Below are 20,851 nucleotides of genomic sequence, written 5' to 3' on the forward strand. Positions count from 1 at the left end.
TTCAAGCATTTTCTCCATTTTCACAAAATCAGTTTTTAATACTACATGGTGAGATCTTATTCATTAATAGTATTAATTTAAAATGGTAATAAAGGCTTCCATAATCAATTCCTAAAGAGCTCATAAACTATGTAAACTCATCGTTCTTCTATAATTAACTATTTTAATCCCATTTTTATTTCTGCATTTAATCCCATTCAAGTCTTTTGTTTCCTGGTTTTTAGATTTTGGGCAATTGAAGAGGGTATGAGTGGATTCTTGTGGCAGTTTGGTTTTTCACTTTGTTTTGTTTGTTTTGCTGTTTTTTCTAATTTAGGTGCCTATTATCTGTAGAATGGATTAAGAATAGATGAAGAAGACTTTAACTATGCCTCTTGGAAGCAGGATAATATAGGATATTCCCAATGCTGGGATCTTGCTTCCTAGTCTTATTTCTTGTAGTATACCAAATTCAATAGGCTTCAAAAGAGTATGGAAGTGAGGTACCATCTGAAATAGGCCTGTGGGCTCCTAATCGCTCATTCTATTCTTGGTCAAGCAGTCACTCATATCCAATCACAGCATGAGATTTCTTTGTCTCAGGAAAGACTTTGCCCTGTTTATCCAAATAAAGTAAAAAAACCCAAACAACACTTCAGATGACACTAGTCCAAATTAACCAAGTACTAGCTAAAGCAAACAATTCTACATCAAATAATTAGGCAGACCATTTTCTGCTTCCAGATCAAAAGAAGATAATTAGTAATGAGTAGCATACTTCATAATATTATACAGACTATGTTTGGGTCATTAGATCATCATCTAATGTGCCTTTTTACATATAACAGTCCATTAAGCTAGCAACAGACACACTTTAAAGAGATTAAAATGTGTTAGTTAGACTTAAGGAGTTCAGTTTTCAGAAAACGAAACTATATGCCAACGGTAGAGAATAGGCTTTAGAAACTTCTGCTACAGTAGTAACTGATTTGGCAAAATGGTCTGAAAACCCAAACCATGTCTATCCAACAGAGGGGAGAAAATCCTCCAAATTCCGAAAATTTAATCTGGAATTAGAGAAGGCAAGGAAATTCCTCCCCATTAACTAAAATCTGGTGATCAGTATGTGACCAAGAACTATCCAGAAGGAACTAGATTTTATTAAAATGTATGACTTTACTTCATCTCTATCCACAAGAAAAAAGACACTTTGAAGAATTTGTTTGTTGTTATCTCCTCTTTCTCAAGGAGACATTTAACAAATTGCACATCACTGGGCAAAATATTCCTTCTTAGCTGCAAGGATGACTGTTAGTCCTGAAACACCATGCTTGACTAAAAACATTTTCTTAATGCAAAGCTGCAGGTACTGCAAGCATATTACGACAATGCAAGAAAACTAGAAAAAAAGCTGATATATAGTCTGTGATGTTTCTTTTTCTGTTCATTAAATTATTGCTTGATCCTCTAGGTTATGATTCCAGAAGGCAAAGTATACCTATTTATCACTTTGCATTTTCTACTTATAGTGCTCTAGGAAGAATGACCCTAATTAGGTTCTTTAAGTATTATTATTAGAGTTAAGCAAATAATTTCCCGAAGGTTTGTTTCATGGACTTGGGCATTTTTGTCCCTTAATATGTTCAATCGATAAATTTTCATATTAGTCAACCAGCTGTATAAGCTGATCAAACAGTATTTGTGAATTCATTTGATGACTGATTTATATCAAATGTTGGAATAATTATTCATGACTAATTGGTTCCATTATGCAAAGAGATCTAATTGTTATCCTGAGTTTTAAAAGGAACTTGTATTCCATAGTGCACGAGGTAAAATAAACTAATGGAAGTGCAGGCTGTACATTTGTGGCATAGCTGAAGTGCATCATTCCATTAACTGCTTTTACTCGAGCTCCTATACATGAATTGTGTAGGGCACTGTGCCCTTGAAAGACATAAACTAACTGCAGATCGTCACAAGTCAAACCATTCCCCTTACTATTTCATCATGTTCAAGTGCATAAGTCTCTTCAGAAAGCCCTGTAGTTATTATATTTTTACCATGCCAGGGATTTTCTGTGCTGTCCTATGGAGAGGCAGGAACATTAAGATGGAAAAGTGGCTAGACACTAACTCAGAAGACTGGAGATAAATTTCCTGCTTTATTAGTCTCACTCAGTTCCCCATCAACAAAAAATAGAGATGTGGTGCACTGGGTTTCTGCTACTTTAATACTGCTTATTAAGGGTGGAGCTTTGTCCCACGTCACTTCAAGGTGAATAATAGAAAAAATTGTAAAAATAAAAGAAGCTTTGTGCATGAGGCAGTGAACCTACTGTAGTTACATACAGTAAGGAAACAGTTTTCAGGGGTCAATCACCTGTAGTTATGTGGCAAAATTCTACACTATACATAGGAAAGAATTCTGGTTCCCTCAAGTTAAACTCTTTATCCCTCCTCTGTCCCAGAAAACTATGCTTTTATTGCCTGCTGACAATGGTCTCTCTGCTATGCTATCCTCTAAAGGATGGTAGGTATTGTTTGGGAGAGTCTTCACTGTTACGGTCTTAAATGATGTCAGGGAGCATGCTAACAGATACACAGTTAAACAGTGTAGATGACTACAAGGACAGTTTTTAAGCTTGGGCAGTCGCCTTGTTTAGTTTTATTTACTAGTGTAACTAAGCTTCCAGTCCAGCACCTGTGTAGCCAGGGTAGCAGGGTCTGTGGCCAAAGCAGTATTTTCTGGCTCCTATCATATGAAACACTTTTCTTTATAGAGTATTTTCTTAGGCACAGCATACATGATTTCTGGGCTGGTTCTGGATCAGATCTGGCTTGTTTGGAGGGCAAAGAGACAGGCACCTGTCTGTATTCTATGCTTTAATGTATTAAGTATTGTAAGTATGCATATCAACTGCTTTAAATCAACTTCAGAAACATTGTTTTTTTTGAAGACCTACTTTTCTTTTATGTATTTCAGATAATAAATGAAAGGAATTCAGCTCAGACTCAGATTTTATGGGAACACTCACAGAACTGAGTGACAACCCCCCACTCCTGGTCTGAGTTAGTAAAATAATTTTATTGGTAAATTAAGCACACTGAGGCATCTCATAATTGCTTTCATAAGCACACATATTTATTATAGCAACACCGTCTGTCAGCAGCTTCCTTATAAAGCCCTATTTTCAGGGATTTATGGAACTAACATATGTATCGTGGGGGGACAAGCCTACATTTGCAGGGCGATGACCTTATAGGTCGTTACCTCTATTTTCTCTGATTCTTTAAATATGCTACGTTGTTCACTTTGAGAAGCAGTAAGATGTAAGATAGGCCAGTTTTCTTTGTGAACAGCTCTCAAATGTAAAAGGAATCCACTTTTCTCCTTTAATTTATACACATATAAGCTGGACTGAAATTTTGTGTAGCATTAAGATATGTTTAGGTGCTTGTGCAATTTTAAAGAAGCTTTACCTATTTTTAAATGTTACTTGGTAAATCGAATATTTCATAGTGTGGTCTATTAATATTTAATATTTTGAAAAAGGAAATATAGAAGAAAATATAAATCTGATCTGGGTTAGAAATGCCTTCTTTTGTTCAACAATGACCCCTAGGCAAACTTGCAGCTTTTGAAAAACTATCAGTGCCTCACCAAAAGTTAGCCAGTTAAGTCAAACCACTGAATAGCATGAAACAGCATTTCCCACTCCTTGAGTTGCAAACTAGCTTAGACATAAGCTGTTGCAAAAGAAATAAAATAACAAAAATATTAAATGCAAAACAGTTACAGCCAACTCAATGTGTTTTTTGAGCACGAACATTAAGAGGAAAGACAAACATGCAGAAAGCTATATAAAATAGAAAAGTTTCTATGTAGTAGGGAAAAATTCCTTTGACAATCTATTCTGTCTTGTTTTAAAAATTATTCTTGCTTTGGCCTTCCCTGAAACTGAATCCTATCCCCCAAATAAGTTGGATCTAATGAAATAGAAATGCAGCTCAAAGGTATTCATCAAAATCTTCTCTAAGTAGCAATCCAGATTTGAGGGATGACAGCCAGGTTACTGCTTTTTAAGCCCCCAAAGATTTTTAAACATGTTACAGAAATGTTGCACTTGGTTGAGAGGTTGGAAGTTATGAAGCACAGCGCTGAATTAGTGTCCCTCTGCTGAATGATAAATGGAGCAGTGGCCTTTGGAAAAGGAGTCAGAGTAATAAGAGTGTCAGTAAAATATATCATGCAGGCAAAAACCATTGTCCATGAGAACCTTCAAAGGCGCGCCTCCCACTATAGTATTAACCTGGATGAATGCTTCAGCTATGGAATCACGGTGTAATCAATATACCTAGCATATACCATGGTGGTATATTTCTAATTCACAATGTATTACATCCATGCATGTAAACGTATTTAGGCAGTAGATAAATGTATAATGCATATGCTTGCAAAGAAACTTTTCTTTAGGCATACTGTAAAACATCACATAATAATTCTTCATCTACAGTTACTTTATTTTTTCCAAGACACTGCAATTGCTTTACCCTATAATCATTTCCTATTGTTACATTCAAAGGCGAAGTTCTAAATTCGATAGCAAAAAGAAATATCGTTCCTGGCTTTCTAGTCTGCAATTAAAGAATTCATGGTATTATAAAATCCTCAGCAAGTCACTCTTCTAGAAAATCCTATTTATTCGTATCTCATTTTCTAATAAACCAAAATATGTCTTACCTCTGAAAAAATTACCCCTATAAAAATTTCACACAGTGGATATGAAAGAAGGGAATCTGATTCATTTTTCCACTTCTACAGTAAGACAAAGGTTACTTCACAAATGCCAGTAATATACAAGATCCAAATAATATCCATTAATATAAATTATTATTTCTCAGGTCTATTTTCTTCTTGGCATTTCTTATCAGAAATCCAAGAGTAAAGTAGTTTTTTTTGCACACCAATAATTAGTAATGAATAAACAGAGCAAGTACTAAAGCTGGCTTTGCACCTACTGAATGCTGCAAGTGTCTGTACTCATTTGATATGCATCTAGCAAAGCTTGGATGTTCCCAAAAGGCCACTCCATGAACACTGAGAGAGCAGCGTCTGCTAGTGGTGCCTGTAAGACACAAAGAAGACAGAAAATATTTATATAAGTCAGAGCAATTGGCAAGAATGAACCTTATTTAAACTATATTTCATACTATTTTAAAAGCACACACAGAAACAATTTCATGTAATGATGATCAGTATATAGAGATTAGTGTAAGATTTCAAAATACATTTCAATGTATACTTGATCACTTTTTATCATTGTTTTCTTAAAAATGTTTATGTTTTGCTTCATTTTCATCACTTCGCCTGGTAGGTCCAGTCAAACTGATTTTTCCTCAGCTTTTTGCCTCTGAATATAATGCACATATGTATGTTTATACGTATATATATATCTCCCATGCATATATGCAAGCTATGAGACAATATATGTACATGTGCACATATGCATGCATATGCATGAGTAAATATGTGGAGTTTATATAGATATATTCACATATATGCATTTTTACATGAGTCTAGTAATGATTTCTCTAGGACACAATGCAAAATATTCCTCCCCTTTTTTGTCATCATAAAATTTCAAAGTAGTACTGTACCTGTGGCATTGAGAGGACATCGATTGAATGCCATGTCCCCAGCTGGGGTCCTTTTCCACACCATTGACATCAAATAGTCTTCAGGACATATTTCATAAGGCGCTGTCAGAAAAACAAGTGTTCAGTCTTATCCTATTTCTTCCTGAGATATGTATGTTAACATAATTTGGTTTAATTTTAAGTTTGAAGTACAAAAATGCAAAAATGAGAATCCTGCAATTTTTGTATATCTGTCTTTGTGACGGTAGTTATTTCATATAACAAGTGCCATTATTTTCTCCAGAAAACAAGTACTCTTTTGGTTGTAGCTACAATGTTAATAGGTTTGACTCTTTCCTTGTTTCTCTATCTTGATCAATAACATTAAACATCTATCAGAAGATGACACTTAAAATGTGATAAGCTATGATGCTTATCTTACACGGAAATTTGTAAATATTTTTCTAAAATTGAATCTGTATGTGAAAGAATCAGTTCTGCAACCACAGCTGAACCATTAAATGTGTTAAAGGTGCTAAATGAGAGCTGTATATTCCGAAGGTTATTTCTTTGAAATGTGTTTCGGTACAAGTTGGTAATTAAGCAAGAGTAGTCAATAATGTGGGACTGAGTGGCTATAAAAAAAATAACCTTTTACTGCTTATCACAATACCATTTAAGGGAGAAAATATTGTCACAATTTTGTAGTAACAGAGCTGCATGGGGGAAAAAAGCTTCAGCAAATTCTTCATGTTTTATTTTACAAGGTCACAACTACAGATTTCTTTTCATATTTTACTGTAGATTCCAGTTTATTATTTTTGAGTAAACTGAATTAACAGAAAACCTCTGGCTGGAGTCGTCTCACAACTTACAGCACTGACATGCTAGTTACCGAAATCTAATTCATTCCAAGTTCAGCAGAGAAAAGCCAAGAATTGTTTATTATTATAATTATATGTATTCCTGGAAAAATACGTAATCCCACTGTATTTCAGCAAAGTGGTTACAAAGCAAGAAAAAGAAAAGAGAAAGGAAATTTGCTTTAACAGATGGTGTGATAAGGCAGAAAGCAACTCAGTGATTCACTCATGGTTGCATGGGAAATCTCTAGCAGAGGCAGGGACAGACTACAGATTTTGCCCATCCCATTACCTAACCCATAAAATCATCCATCTTCCCTGTTTTGTACTTCTGCTGATGGAAGTGCGAGCAGGGGAACTGAGTAGACTTTTGCACAAAGCTGTATCCTCAAAGCTGTAGAGGACAAAGAATACCTAGCAGATGGCTCAGTAATACTAATATGAATCACAGTTGGGCAGAAAAATTGCTTGCTAAATTTGCCTCACCATCAGCATTCCTGAATCGTAAATCAAGACAGTTGGTGCTGCTAAAAAAGCAAGAGATCCATTAATGGCAAAATCTAAAGAAAGTTAGTTATGTTCATAATCTAGAATACCAGCCCTGCTTCAGATATGCCTAAAGAGTGAATGCATCAGGACAGTGTTACAACGTGAAAAGCCAGATTTTGATAAACATAAGCCATCTGGTGACATAAGCAAATGCAATTACCATTCTATTATGACCTTATAAACAAAAGAAATGTTATGTTTTGGGGACCGTAAATTAACATAATAAGGAGGTAATATTATAAATTACATAAATTTGCTAGGGCTTAGAGCTCTTTGAGAAGTATATTTTTCATGCAGCTGTGACCATTGCAAACGTGTTGTGTTCACTAATCAACATTTTGGGTGTTGATTCTCAGAACTAAAACTCTTACTTTTTTCCACATACTGAATGCTAAATGTGTTATTTTTCTGGAAAAAAATATAAACCTGCATCTATATATGCACATATACAGCATATTTTCTCTTTTGTGTTAGCAAGTCACAGGTAATATCAGAGATTGCTCATCTATTTGGAAGGGTACTAGTGTGCTTTTGCATTATAGCTTTCAGAATTCAAGATTATATTTCAACTTCAGGCTAGTGCCAGAGATAAACTGTGCACCTGTGTGTCGTGTTCAAAGTAAAAAGCACTGCCAAGACCCAGAGTTACCAGGAAAGAGGTGTGGGAGCAACTTGTTATCATTTAGCCCAGGTAAAGAAGTTTTCCTGGTCCCTGGCTGACCCTTGGCTTTTCAATGCCTTGTACAAATATCCTGGATCAAGGAACACTGTGCCTAAAAAATATAAACCAGTTCTTCCCAAAACTAAAGTATATCTGACAGAGCTTACTCATCAGACATCCACCCACATTAAAGCATCTGTGAGGCTCCAACCCATGTTGCTCATGAAGACATAGTCACAATGGAGTGGTATCATATCTGAGTTAAAAAGCATTGCTGACCCTGCTGGCTCTGCTCAGACCAGTTCAAGTACTTCTGTTACTATGGTACAATTTATTCATAACACACCCACAGATAATGTGATTTTGCAGTACAAAACCACAGAGCACCGCTAAAATTTAGAAGCAAACAGCAAATACTGAGGTAAATTTGACGTAACTGGCAAATAAAAAGCAGATCTCTTTCACTGATGATGTGTTTCAGCAATATCTTCCCACAGAGAGCATGTACTCAAATTTACCATGTTATACCCCTGTAATATAGGCCTGAATTCATCCCACCTAAGCACAAACACTCAACAAAGTCAATGGTCTAGATCAATGGTCTAGAAGCACAATCTTCTGACATTACTGGAGAAAGGATGTGCATCTCCAAGAGGCAATTGACCCACTCAGAATCAGTGGAAGCTCTGTACTACACACAGAAAAAGCAAGAGACGCACAGTCTCACAGAGTTTACTATCTACCTAGGCAGGAAACAAATACGGGAAAGGGTAATATGAGGGTGAAGTAAGTTAGCCTAAGGCATATAGTAGCTCAGATGTTGGTGGAACTACCGCTCCTCTTGTGAATCCTAATTCAATGCCACAGGCAATATTATCTTAAACAAAGACAACAGAAAATAATGCTTTTGAACATCTTAAAAGAATAGTGTTGTAATCAGAGACAAAACAAACCAAAAAGGTTTAATTTTATTATTTAGTTGTTGTCAATTATTTGAATTTTTTACCTTCTCATATTCTATCTTATCTAGGTAGTATTACTCTGAAGAAAACTTCTAGCTTCAGTCGGAAATCATTAGCTAATCTTTAGTAGCAGTTGTGCACTCTTGTCTTTTTATTAATAAACAAGATAGTCTAGCATTGTTTTCAGTAATATTTTGGTCTGAACAGTTCCTGTATTAGGTTTCCTAACACTGACAATATGCTTACGAGGAAAATGTTGAGAATCTCTTTTCAGTAAAATCTGGGTAAAGCATTAATATTGGAAACATACATAGAGTCAATATATATTTAACTATTATGGAATTAAGTATTTCTGGAAACCAACACTCTAATATTGGAGCCTAATATATTCTTAAAACTGTCATAAGAACATGGTCCTATTTTTATAAAAATAAATTTACAGAAGTTTTCTATCCTGAATAATGCTGTACTTTGTTCATTCTCATATCTCTTAGTTTTTGATGGAAATTACTTTATTTCTCCCACATGTTCTTCTAAAAGTTTCTGATCAACTTGCCATGTAATGCCTTACCACATATCAACTTCAATTTCTTTTGTTACCTAGCTGTCTTCATTACTCTTATGGGACAGATCTAGTGTTCATTCATCTTGTGTGTTTTCTGCAGTGACTCCAGAGTGACTAGCCACTTAACAAACCTAAAAGGTTTTTTTACTTTCTCTGATTTGTTTCAAATTTTCTAAAGTTATCCTTCACAGAAAACTACTTTGAGTGCAGTGTACTGCTGACCTACTAGGAGAAAAATTCAACTTTAGACATTTGGAATGCAACAAAGGATAAATAACTGAACCCAAAATATCTTCATATTTTTGGTTTTTGTTCCCAGAATACTACACAACAGAAGGAAAAACCCAGTTTTAAAATTTATATCTGTGAATAAAAACAAATCACAAAGAAAGATACTCAAAATTTGTCCAGATACCAAACTGTTTGAGAAACCAACTTTCAGACGATAGTTCTGAGCCTCCCTTCCTTAATGCTGCTTATATTCAGCTTCTATAAATGTAATTCAGTCCCTGCCCAAACCATTTGAAAACAATACTGAGAAACTATGAAGAAAATCTTGTATAATGTTCAGATAATACAGAACACAAACTACGAAGTGTCCAGTCAAGATTTTCAGTCAGTAAACAGCTCTGTTTCATAGCATCTTATTAAGATCAGCCACCGTACTAGGAAAACGTTTCATTCTCCTTTTGCTTCCACAGTTTAAAGTCAGCTATAATTTAACTTTTTGTAAGTCTATAGACCTCTGGGGGATAAAAGAAGGTGCAGCTTCATCCCCTTTACAAAAATATTACGCAGGTTTACAGAGCTGAGGATCTGGTCTTATACAAAGCAATGCTAATACAAGAAAAAAAAATCAACATTTTAGTTTCTCATGTTCTCAGTGGTTTACATGGGAAAAGAAACCACTGGGAAGAAAATAGCTTTTCTGAGATATTTTAGGACTATGGAAGAAAAGCAGAAAAATAATGAAATTTGCTTATATTTTGAACAATTTTCTCAGTATAGTACTTTCAAATTTTGGTGTTTACACAGTGTAAATCAACACATAATTCTGCAAAATTCTAGTAAATTATCCACTCTCTCCATTTAAATCTGAGACACTTTAGTAAATGTCAGTCTAGATGCAGATAAATTAAATCTGTTATTCATGTACAATCATCTGCACAAGTATAGCTTGTTAAAAGGTGATTTAGGTTATGGTTTTTATAAGCACACTGATTTTATCTGGAATTAATCAAGTAAATAAATAAATTTACCAAATGGCGAACAAAGCTCTGTGTGCATTTGACTTGTAAATACATCTGTAAAATATTTTATTAACAGCAGGTGGCAACCTTTGAAAATTGGACTGCAGCAGCATGGTTTTACTTTTATATATAAATGTTAATTATTTCAAGAATGGTTTTATAAGCAGAAGCTGGTTCATCTGAACGTCTACTTATTAAGAAGGTTCATATTAACCTTCTTTTAGTGTTGTGGTTTTATAGAGGAAGTCTGCATTACCTATGGAAATTACAGTTTCTTTAGGAATTCAACACAAATTCTGTTTTGTACTGCTTTTCAAATAATGAAAGTTTTATTAAAATTAAAGACATCATTTAAAAACCAAGTTAAATTTGGTTAGCTTCTACAGTATAGTGTTTTGACTTTATAACTACAAATAGTCTTTTTGTTGTTCTTCAAATGCAGTGTGATTTGTTGTTCTACAGTATTGAAAATACCTTGAAAACTGTTCTTTGATGGCTATCAAGGGATAAACATGCTGTCCACGAAAATATGGGGTTGCTAACATAAAATTCACATCTGATATATTTCTCATTTCCTGACCCAACACATCTCTGTCGTTTAAGCAAAATGTCCAGAAGTCAAATCGCAAGATTGATTTTTTGCTACTTCTTGGCTTGCAGTTCAGATCACATAATTTCCCAAGTGAACAGCTAGAACATCTTACCCTACTTACACCTCATTTTGTTATCTTTCACCTATCCAACAATGCATTCTTTTACTTTAGGACAATGTGTCTTGACCGATAAATATTACTTGATTCACCAGTTATTCTTCTTTATTCACCATTTTTTAAGAAGCTCAAAACTACACTTTTATTAGCTTTCACTGAGAAAGACTTAAATCTGTTGGGAGAGCAAAGAAAAAGTGCTGCAAAGTAATATATTTAAGCATTATATTAAAACAGGAAAGATGTGCCTTTTAAAATTACTTTCCTTTTTAGAAAATGTTGCTCATGCATTCATTCATTCTCTACAGTATGGTAAGGCCAACTTCTTCTGCTGTTTTTACTGCAGTGGAATTTATCCCAAATGTATTACAAAGATGTCACCCCTACATTGGATAACAGGAATTCTATGATTTACAAAAACAGCTCTGGTATTCTCAGAAATAGTGCATTCAAAGAGAATTTCTGTAGCAAATCTTTGGCATTCCAAATACTATAGGCATTCCTAGGAAATAAAATATTTTTGATAAGTTTTTTACTATGGTACTGTGCTTTATTTAAAACATGATGCAGTGCTCATATATCCAATTGGGCTAATTTTACACCTAGCTAGATAAACACTACAGAGAAAAACATCAGTGACTTGCCTAAAGCAAGGTCAGACATGGCTCTTTACAGCTATTGTTCTATGGACATTGATCTTGCCTTTCCTCAAGATATCCATTAAAGTAAGGCATACTGTAGTGTAAATAATAACAGCGATTATATTTTCATCTCACCAGGACACCTCTGTTCACTGCACCGTCTAACTTCCTCTCCAGTTCCTTCACACTGTTGCCCAGTCACAGCAGCACCTTGACAGATCCTTATCCGCCTCTCCCAGCCACCATCACAGGATTTGGAACAGCCACTCCAATGGCCCCACTGGTTCCACTGGCCATTTGCTGTTTGGAAAAACATAATTCAAGTGGTGACAGGATTAAAGTCATAAAGAAGAATATATAAGTTATTCTTTACTTGGGTAAGAAAAGAAAGCCCCTCCAGATACAACTAACAGTGACGGAAGTGGTACATGTGGGTTCATGGAAGATGAGGAAGTTTATACTGGTCTCTTAAATATGGGATTGTTGTCTAAATGACTGGCATCTCGAGACAGACTAAAAAGAACTGACACACATTAATTTTCACTTGGTCTGCAAAACTGACATTCATCTTTTTTTTATTTTACTTGTATACTGCTTTTGTACAGTAATGATACACATTTACAATGTGCATAAGTACCTTTAAAAAACTAAATAAAACCATTTTTGAACGTGATATTTTAAGATCTTGATTTTTACATACTATGACAGAGAAAATGAGGCTTAAAGGTAAGTACACACATAATGTACACAACCTGAAAGGTTGCTTTAGTACTGTCAGAAGATCATGAAGTAGTCTCAGCGCAAAAGCAAGTCGGTTCATATACATTCAATTTCATAAAAAACTTAAGTTTTTTAGGCTTCAAACTGCTGAATGTCCTTTAAACAGTGATAAAACCATAAAGCAGCGTGTGCAGCGTGTCATGTAGCCTTTCAAGGTGCATTCTTTAGCTTTTCACCTCATCAAATAAATAAGAATGAGGACCCAGGCCTCAGAGAATCACAACAGAATAGTTAGGGTTGTAAGGGACCTCTGGAGATCATTTAGTCTCCAACTCCCTGGCAAGGCAGGGTCACCTAGAGCAAGTTACACTGGAACATGTCCAGGTGGGTTTTGAATGTCTCCAGAGAGGGAGGCTCCACGACCTCCCTGGGCAGCCTGTTCCTGTGGTCTACCACCGTCAACATAAAGAAGTTCTTCCTCGTGTTGAGGTGAAATTTCTTGTGTTTCAGTTTCTGACTTCCTGAGTTCTAGCCTCCCTCTGGGGGTGCCTGCTCTGCCCCCTGCAGCCCACCGAGCCAAGCCTGCCATGTGCCCTCTGTCCTGCGCTGGACCCGCTCGGTACTCACCCGTGCACTCGGGGTTGTAGCACTCCCGGCTCTCGGCCCAGGGCCCTCGGCACTCGGAGCCGCCGTGGGCTGCTGCTGTGCACTGCCGGCTGCGCTGCTGGGTGCCATTGGAGCAGGTCACTGAGCACTGGCTCCACGAACTCCACTCCTGCCACTGTCCGTCCACTGCCGCCGTGGGCACAAAAGAGATGGACACAGCAGAGTTACCAGGCAGGTGATCACAGCCCCTCAGGCTGGGCCCAGCCTGGTTTCTTACAGCAATCAAATACAGAGGCTGACATTATGAGCTGCTTTAAAATAATTTAAAACTGTTTTCCTTTTTCTTCAAGTAAAGAGTGTTCCCTTTCCTCTAATTGTACACTAATATAACAAAGGATAAATAATGATTTTGGTCACATATATTTTTAAGGGCCTTATTAAAAAGACGGCCTTATAAAAAAGACTCGTCTTTTTAGGCAAAAGTGAGGGCCGGTCTTGTATGACGTAAACTCTGAGCCCTTCAAAGTGATTTATTAGAGTTGCAGTGATAGTTCAGATGAGTCAGCTTATAAGATTATTGGTCCTGACCATAAAACTGGATGCCTTTATTGAATAGGAAAAGGAAAACTGGAGTTACCACTTTGCCTCACAGATAGTCTCTCTTCTTACATAGACTTACAATACTGAATATACTTTTATTATTCATCCTCCCTGTAAGGTAAACGATCTTAGTTCTTCAACATGCTTTTGAGGAAAATGTAGGAGGACAGAAACAGTCTGCCTTCCTTATTGGGTTCTGCTGTTGTGTTTGCGTATCAGGCAATCTTCTTTCCGAATTTGTCAAGTTAAATGTCTAAACAATATGGATATGATGATCAGTTCTGCATTTAGTAATTTGTATTAGCCTGTGCATTTGAGTGTGGATGCATAGTCTTCTGAATAAAGGTTAATGACTGTTATTTTTACTTTTGTATATCAGACAGCTTCTTGGGGTAAATAACATTAAAAACCAAGATAATAAAAAATGTATCCCAATTAAGATTCCATACAAATGAAAAATTATATGGTTTATAATACATAATAGGACTAGACAGCATGTTTGAAACAGGTAAGCATTATGGGATGATTTATGACTAATTGCGCTAATTCAGAATCCAGCATCCATATAGACTTCAGCAATCATCAGTTCCTTATTGCCCTTGCAGTTACCCAGTATAAACTCAAAATGTAGGTTTTAATACAATTTTGATTAGTACTTGTCCTTGAAAACCTAGTTTTAAAACTACTAGTGCTATAAAAGCACCACTGCCGAAAACGAGGAACTTTACTTGGAGCACTTGCCAATTCCTGTTTTCAGGATTCCTCTAAGGGAGGGTTGGAATAGCACCTCCCTAAGTTGAAGGTGTTAATAATTAAAATAGGAAGCAGAATCTTTAGGTTAGTTTTTAAACATATAGTTCTGTATGGGTGCACTACTCTTCGGTGAAGTATGGAGGTGAACTATTTTACTATTGTCAGACATGAACCACAGAACATTTCAAAGATACTATTTGTATCTCTAATGCCAAGAATCTCAGCAAACAGTGAATTGGAGAGTTTTTGAGGCTTTTCCCTAAAGTCCTATATTAAATATTCTATGTAATGCCTTATTGTGAACCACTTCTCAATAAGATGCTTCTGAAGCTATGAAGTTGCTCTCTGATAATTTATTCTGCAGAAAATGGAAATTTTCCCAATCATGGAAGCTAGCTCCACTCATTAATCATAAAAGCTTTATGTGAAGAGGAAAACATTGTGGAAATTACATTTCAATGCATCTTCAGTTTTATTCATGGCTATATACTATTATTTAGGGTAGGAAAGATCGAATCAATTATTATACTGTCTTTGGAGAAAACTCATTCTGTGGCTTCTCATATATATTTCATATATCTCCCTTTATCTTTAGGAGCAAATAGCATATGAGTTTTCTGTTTTAGAAATACCATTAAAAATAAACAATTCAAGATGAAGATTCCCTTATAAAGTTGAACATGCAAATTGCAGCAAATCTTAACATTGAGAAAAGATTTTAAATGTAACTTTATGTAAGTTCCTCTGAAAGTCATTTAGGTACAAGTAACTGTTCAAAATCCAGAATTCTCAAATAATTGTTTATTTTGGTTAGTCGTAATATCTTTTGTGTTACTTTGTAATACTGAAGTGAACGCATTAATTTCTTCTCTCCTGTTTAGTTTGTCATTTTTCTTGTTGACAACTCTGCTTCATTCTCCTATATCATGTTAGTTTGGTGTACACACATGCAAAATTGCACAGCTGCCAATTTGGCCAAAAACTGGATTAATTCAAAATTTTTGCAGCTGCATTCAATGTTAAGACTTTTTCACATATTTTGTCCTAAAGTTGGAGTATGCTGACCAGAAGAAAAGCAAGGTTCAGCTTTCATAAAAGTCTATGAAATTTAGTTTTTATTCTGTGAGGCACTAAGTTCCATTTTTTTCCTTCATTTCAGTTTTTAAATCATCAAACAACCCTTTGCTAATGAAATGCCCATCAATTTTTTCCAGGAAGAGTGTTGGTCATGGAGAATCTATTTGCAGCAGTGTTGTAAACTGGATATTCAACAAATCCACTACATGGGCAACCTTCACACTGTCAGGCAGAACTCTCACACTACCGTACTTGACACTTTTTTAATACCCAAGTATTACAATCAGTTCAATAACTATAAATTATTATTTTATATATTATATTATAAAAGATTTTAGAGAGTGTCCAAATGAGGACCTTGAGGGGAAGCCTCAAGGTTGGAGAGTGGCTGAGGTCACTTGGTCTGTTCAGCCTGGAAAAGAGGAGACTGAGGGGGGACCTCATTGCAGTTACAACTTCCTTGTGAGGGGAAAAGGAGGGGCAGGCACTGATCTCTGAGGTGACCAGAGACACGATCCAAGGGAATGGCCTGAAGTTGAGTCAGTGGAGGTTTAGCTTGGATATCAGAAAAAGGGTCTTCATCCAGAGGGTGGCTGGGCACTGGAACATGTTCCCCAGGCAAGTGGTCACAGCACCAAGCCTGACAGAGTTCAAGAAGCATTTGGACAATTCTCTCAGGCACATGGTGTGACACTTGGGGATGGTCCTGTGGGCTAAGGGTTGGACTCGATGATCCTTTCGGGTCCCTTCCAACTCAGCATATTCTGTGATTTTGTGGTTCTGTGATTATTATAAATAACTTTATGCTTATCAAACTTTTTGTAATACTCAGGTATTATATACACATATATATATGTACACATACATTTAGAAAAATTAAGTCTAAATTAATTATAACCCGCAGACAAAAAAGGTAAAAATCAATTTTGAAAGAATATATGATTTTTTTTTAGTTAGTTTCAGTTTTAGTGGGTGGAAGGTTTAACATGAAGCCCATGCATTTTTTATTTGCTTAGTGACAGTTTTTGAAATTACAGTAAACTTCTAAGCAAACAATTCAAACAGATACAGTGGACACAAACTGTGTGACCTCTAAATATTTCCCTTTAAGCCACACTCGGGAAGTTGTTTGTCTTTTGGTTCTCCAAGACCCATCCTGAATCAAGATTTCCTACACAACATACTGTGCCTTACAGAGACAGTACATCAAAGAAACAAAAAATTGTTTGCTTCTGTAGTATGTTGAACAGAATAACCATCCTGATTATCTACTTTAATCCCAGTCACAATTATGAACGATATTATCCAACTACTCACTTTGGACAACGTGGGGTTTTTTCCTATGTGCAAAGAGCTATGAAAAAAATGACAAACAACCTACAAAAATGCACTGTAACAAAGCAGAGAGTTGCTATATGAGCTCACCAGGACAGAGTGCAATATTGCAAGGTTTGTGTTGTGTTTCAGGTCCATCACATGATCTTCCCCCATACTGGGGAGGTATACATGACCTTGTCCTAGTTCTTTGGCCTCGACCACATGTGAATGAACACAAACTCCAAGGTGACCATTCCTCCCAAACGCCATGTACTGCAACAAACCAGACAGATTTTAACCAGAAACAGACAAACAAGTAACAGAAGGATTTGAAAATAAACAAGATCAATATTTTAAATGGGAATTATTTTTCCAACTTCAAGAAAATCAGTACATAGGTAATCTTTATCATTGGAAAATAAATACTTTTAAAAAGTTAGTTAATTTCAATTTAAAAGGCATATTTTCTCAAAAATATACTTGACTTTGAAACATTATTTCTAATCTTTAAACTAATCTCACTCCCACAGTTTCTGTTCTTTCACACTTTTAAGAAAGATGACTTCCCTTTTCAATAGTTATGACATCTTTGATGCCTGATTTGACATGTTTAATAGACCTGATTTTCAGGAGGCTAGTCTTTGTGAAAATCAGGCATATGCTTTCTGCAACAGGTCAACTCTAAAAACTATAAGCAATCAAAATTAAGCTTTCTTTTGAAATTATAGGAATTATCACATAATTTATTACTGTGTCCCCATCATAAATTGGGGCAGTTATCTTACAATTTTTTCAGTTGTTTAAATTCTGGTGGAAATATGGCAGCACATGTGTTTGATTATATTCCTCAAAAATTCCAAGACCACATCCTCAAAAAAGATATGTGCCATTTCCTCAAATGAACATATTAATTGATTTAACAGACACAGTAATACATATATCACTCTTAGAAAAATGTTCACTCAACAAACTTCAGATACCTTCAGAGTACACAATAAATTGCAAACATATACCAATATTTTATATACAAATATTTTATAAAATAAATATAAAGAATCATAGAATATGAATCTTTCTCTCCCTTAAGTATTTTCAACTGTAGGAGAAATATACAATATCCATGTGAGCTTACATACCATACGCAATCCCTTGACAGAAAAAATTGGAGTTACAGTCTCAGAAAGTTCTCTATTATACTAGAGTTAAGCACATACTTGTAAAACAATTCCTTACATGCACTGGTAAGACAGTTCTCTATAAACTGAAAAATACTGCAAAAAAAAATTCACAACATTACAGAAGAAATAGATTTTGTGGTTTGTCCTCACTTTTTTTCATCACTGTGAAAGAACTTCTCATATATATGTTTCCTTTGCCCTGAAGGCACATATCACCTGCCCAGTTACTACAAATACAACCCTTTTCTTGTAAGGATCAGAATAACATTTCCTGAGGTGAAATTCAGTTCCAAGGCTGCAGAAGGACATTCAGCTCCCTGCCATATTATCACAAATTCATCAGTAAGATCAAGGGGAATTCTGCAAGTAGGTAACTTCTACTGCCTTTCATTAAAAGTAAGAAAAATTGTCATTTCAGATGCTATGTTGAGATAAAAAGTTTGTTAGCTAACTTCTGAGAAATTGTACCTGACAGAAAATGTCAAGCTTTTTTCAGGGAAGATTTAACCCACTGAATAACAGCTCAATCGATGAAAGGTTTTTAGTTGGCCACGTACAAGTAGTCAAAAAGAACCACGTCCTACATGGCAGTCCTTATTAAAATTATCTTATTCCAAATATCACATCCATCTGCATTATATTAAAAAAAAAAACAAACCCAAACCCAAAAAAACTGAGGAAGAGTCCAAATTAATGTAAAAGTGACAGATTTTGGTCTAGTTAGTTTAGAAACCTTGATTAACTGTGACATTTTGGTCAAAACCAGAAAGTCTAGCTCTTCTAAAACTAGTAAATTGATGACTATACGTGCATGTAACCCTTTAAGTTTCACCTGTTCTCAACAGGCACTATACTTTGACAGCTATTCTCAATTTTTATCGTATGTGAAAAATGAATGAGAAACTAATTTATCACACCAGATTCCAAACAGTAGCCAGTAATAATAATGATATAATTTCATCTCCTGATACCACAAGGGTTAATTAAGATGTTCAGATGCAAAAAGAATTTCAAAAAGCATTCAACTTAGCAAAACAAAATTAATACAAATTATAAAAAGATTATTCTCTAGAAAAATACTAATTTAGAAAGGTCTTGATGCTATGTGGACACAGGGTGAGGTTTTCCAGAGTACGCATAAGTTAAAGTGTATTGATTAATTTGGAATTTTGATTTTATGCTGTCAAAAATATTCTAAGTTAGTTATCTTTATTTAAAAACTACAAAGAAAGTGCTGAGGTGCTCTTTAAAGATACTGTCTTAACTCAAAAGGTTGCATATTTCTTCTGGCAAGAGTGACTACATATTAGCAGCAGCACAGAATAATTCTTTCATGATTCTGGATCTGAACATTAGACAAAACATTTTGTCCACTTTAGGTGGACTCAAACTTAAAGCAACCTCAATCTGTTTGTGGTTTAAATGATCCAAAATCATCTTCCATGACAAATTTTAGCTCATTGAGTAAAAATTTCATAGTACCTCTTGCATGTATAGACTTGTATATCTGAAACTAGTAGACAAATAATAAAGTCAAGGATGGAAAAGGCATAACACCAAAAAACAACTAATGTCAGAAAATATCAATGAGAATTAATATGTTCAGTGCATTACAGGAGTGCTCAGTATCATCCAGATCAGCTTTAAAAGAACATATTAATTTAAAATTTCTTACCCCTAATTTTTTTGATATTTCATTTACTTCTTTCTTATTTTCTAAATGAAAAAACCCCTATAACATCTGAAGAATTACAGCCAGATGAGCTATGCCAAATTACACCAGATGGAGAGCTGGCCCACAGAGGAGTTACTGTTTTCTATAACACAGTTTCAGATGCAAGATTCATTATCTGGGACAAAAATATTCAGATTATTGCCAACTTATCTGTCAAAAACATTGCTAGCACAACGAGTTTGGATTACTGCAGAGCATCTTTCCCTCTCTCTGCCACTCTGTGAACCTAATCATGTTGAAGTGAACACCCACAGTGTTCACAATATGCAACTGCTGTGAAGTGGGAGGAGGCGTGAGGCCATGCTGGCCTTCATCCTACAAGCATATTTTGGAAAATTTTTATTGGGCTTTAAATGCTATTTATTATTCAACTTCAAACTGAACAGACACCGAAAAGTTGTTATGGCCATTGATGTTTCATTGTAAGTAGTACTGGTCCAGTACTGTTTAGAATCTTCATCAATGACATAACCAGTGTGATTGAGTGCACGCTCAGCAAGTTTGCAGACAACACCGAGCTGAGTGGTGTGGTTAATAAACCTGAGGGATGTGATACTACCCATAGGGATATGGACAAGCTCGAGAAGTGGGCCCATGTGAACACTATGAGGTTCAACAAGACCCTGCATACAGCTTAGGGCAACCCAGTATCAACACAGGATGTGAGATAAAAGGATTGAGAGCAGTCCTGTGAAGAAGGACTTCGGGGTGCTTTGTGAATGAGAGGTTGGACCTGAGCCAGCAATGTGCACTTGCAGTCCAGAAAGCCAATTGTATCCTGGGCTGCACCAAAAGAAGTGTGGTCAGCCGGACAAGGGATGGGATTCTGCCCCTTTACTCCACTCTGGTGAGACCCCACCTGGACTGCTACATCCATCTCTGGAGCCCTCAGCACAGGTTGGAGCAGGTCCAGACATTACCACAAAGCAGATCAGAGTGATGGAATACCTCTCCTATGAAAACAGATTAAAAGAGGGATTGTTCGGACTGCAAAAGAGAAGGTTCCGTGAAGACATTACTGTGGAGTGCCAGTACTTAAAGGGGGCCTC

At 35.8% G+C, this 20,851-nt stretch overlaps 1 protein-coding gene across 10 annotated transcripts in view; it reads right to left on the minus strand.

Annotated features, from left to right (window-relative positions):
* The window catches only part of ADGRB3 (adhesion G protein-coupled receptor B3), a 463,218-nt gene that overhangs the window by 251,506 nt on the left and 190,861 nt on the right, over nt 1–20,851 (minus strand). For all 10 annotated transcript variants that reach the window (XM_027713236.2, XM_027713240.2, XM_027713243.2 and 7 more), the window contains 5 exons: nt 16,998–17,162; nt 13,164–13,328; nt 11,952–12,116; nt 5,640–5,741; nt 5,001–5,107 (listed from right to left, as the gene is read on the minus strand). In XM_027713236.2, the coding sequence (XP_027569037.2) occupies nt 5,001–5,107; nt 5,640–5,741; nt 11,952–12,116; nt 13,164–13,328; nt 16,998–17,162 (704 nt within the window). The remainder of the gene's footprint in view (nt 1–5,000; nt 5,108–5,639; nt 5,742–11,951; nt 12,117–13,163; nt 13,329–16,997; nt 17,163–20,851) is intronic.

The sequence above is a fragment of the Pipra filicauda genome, unplaced genomic scaffold, assembly GCF_003945595.2.
Source record: "Pipra filicauda isolate LSUMZ 115617 unplaced genomic scaffold, ASM394559v2 scaffold123_size2130275_pilon, whole genome shotgun sequence".
Taxonomy (NCBI): domain Eukaryota; kingdom Metazoa; phylum Chordata; class Aves; order Passeriformes; family Pipridae; genus Pipra; species Pipra filicauda.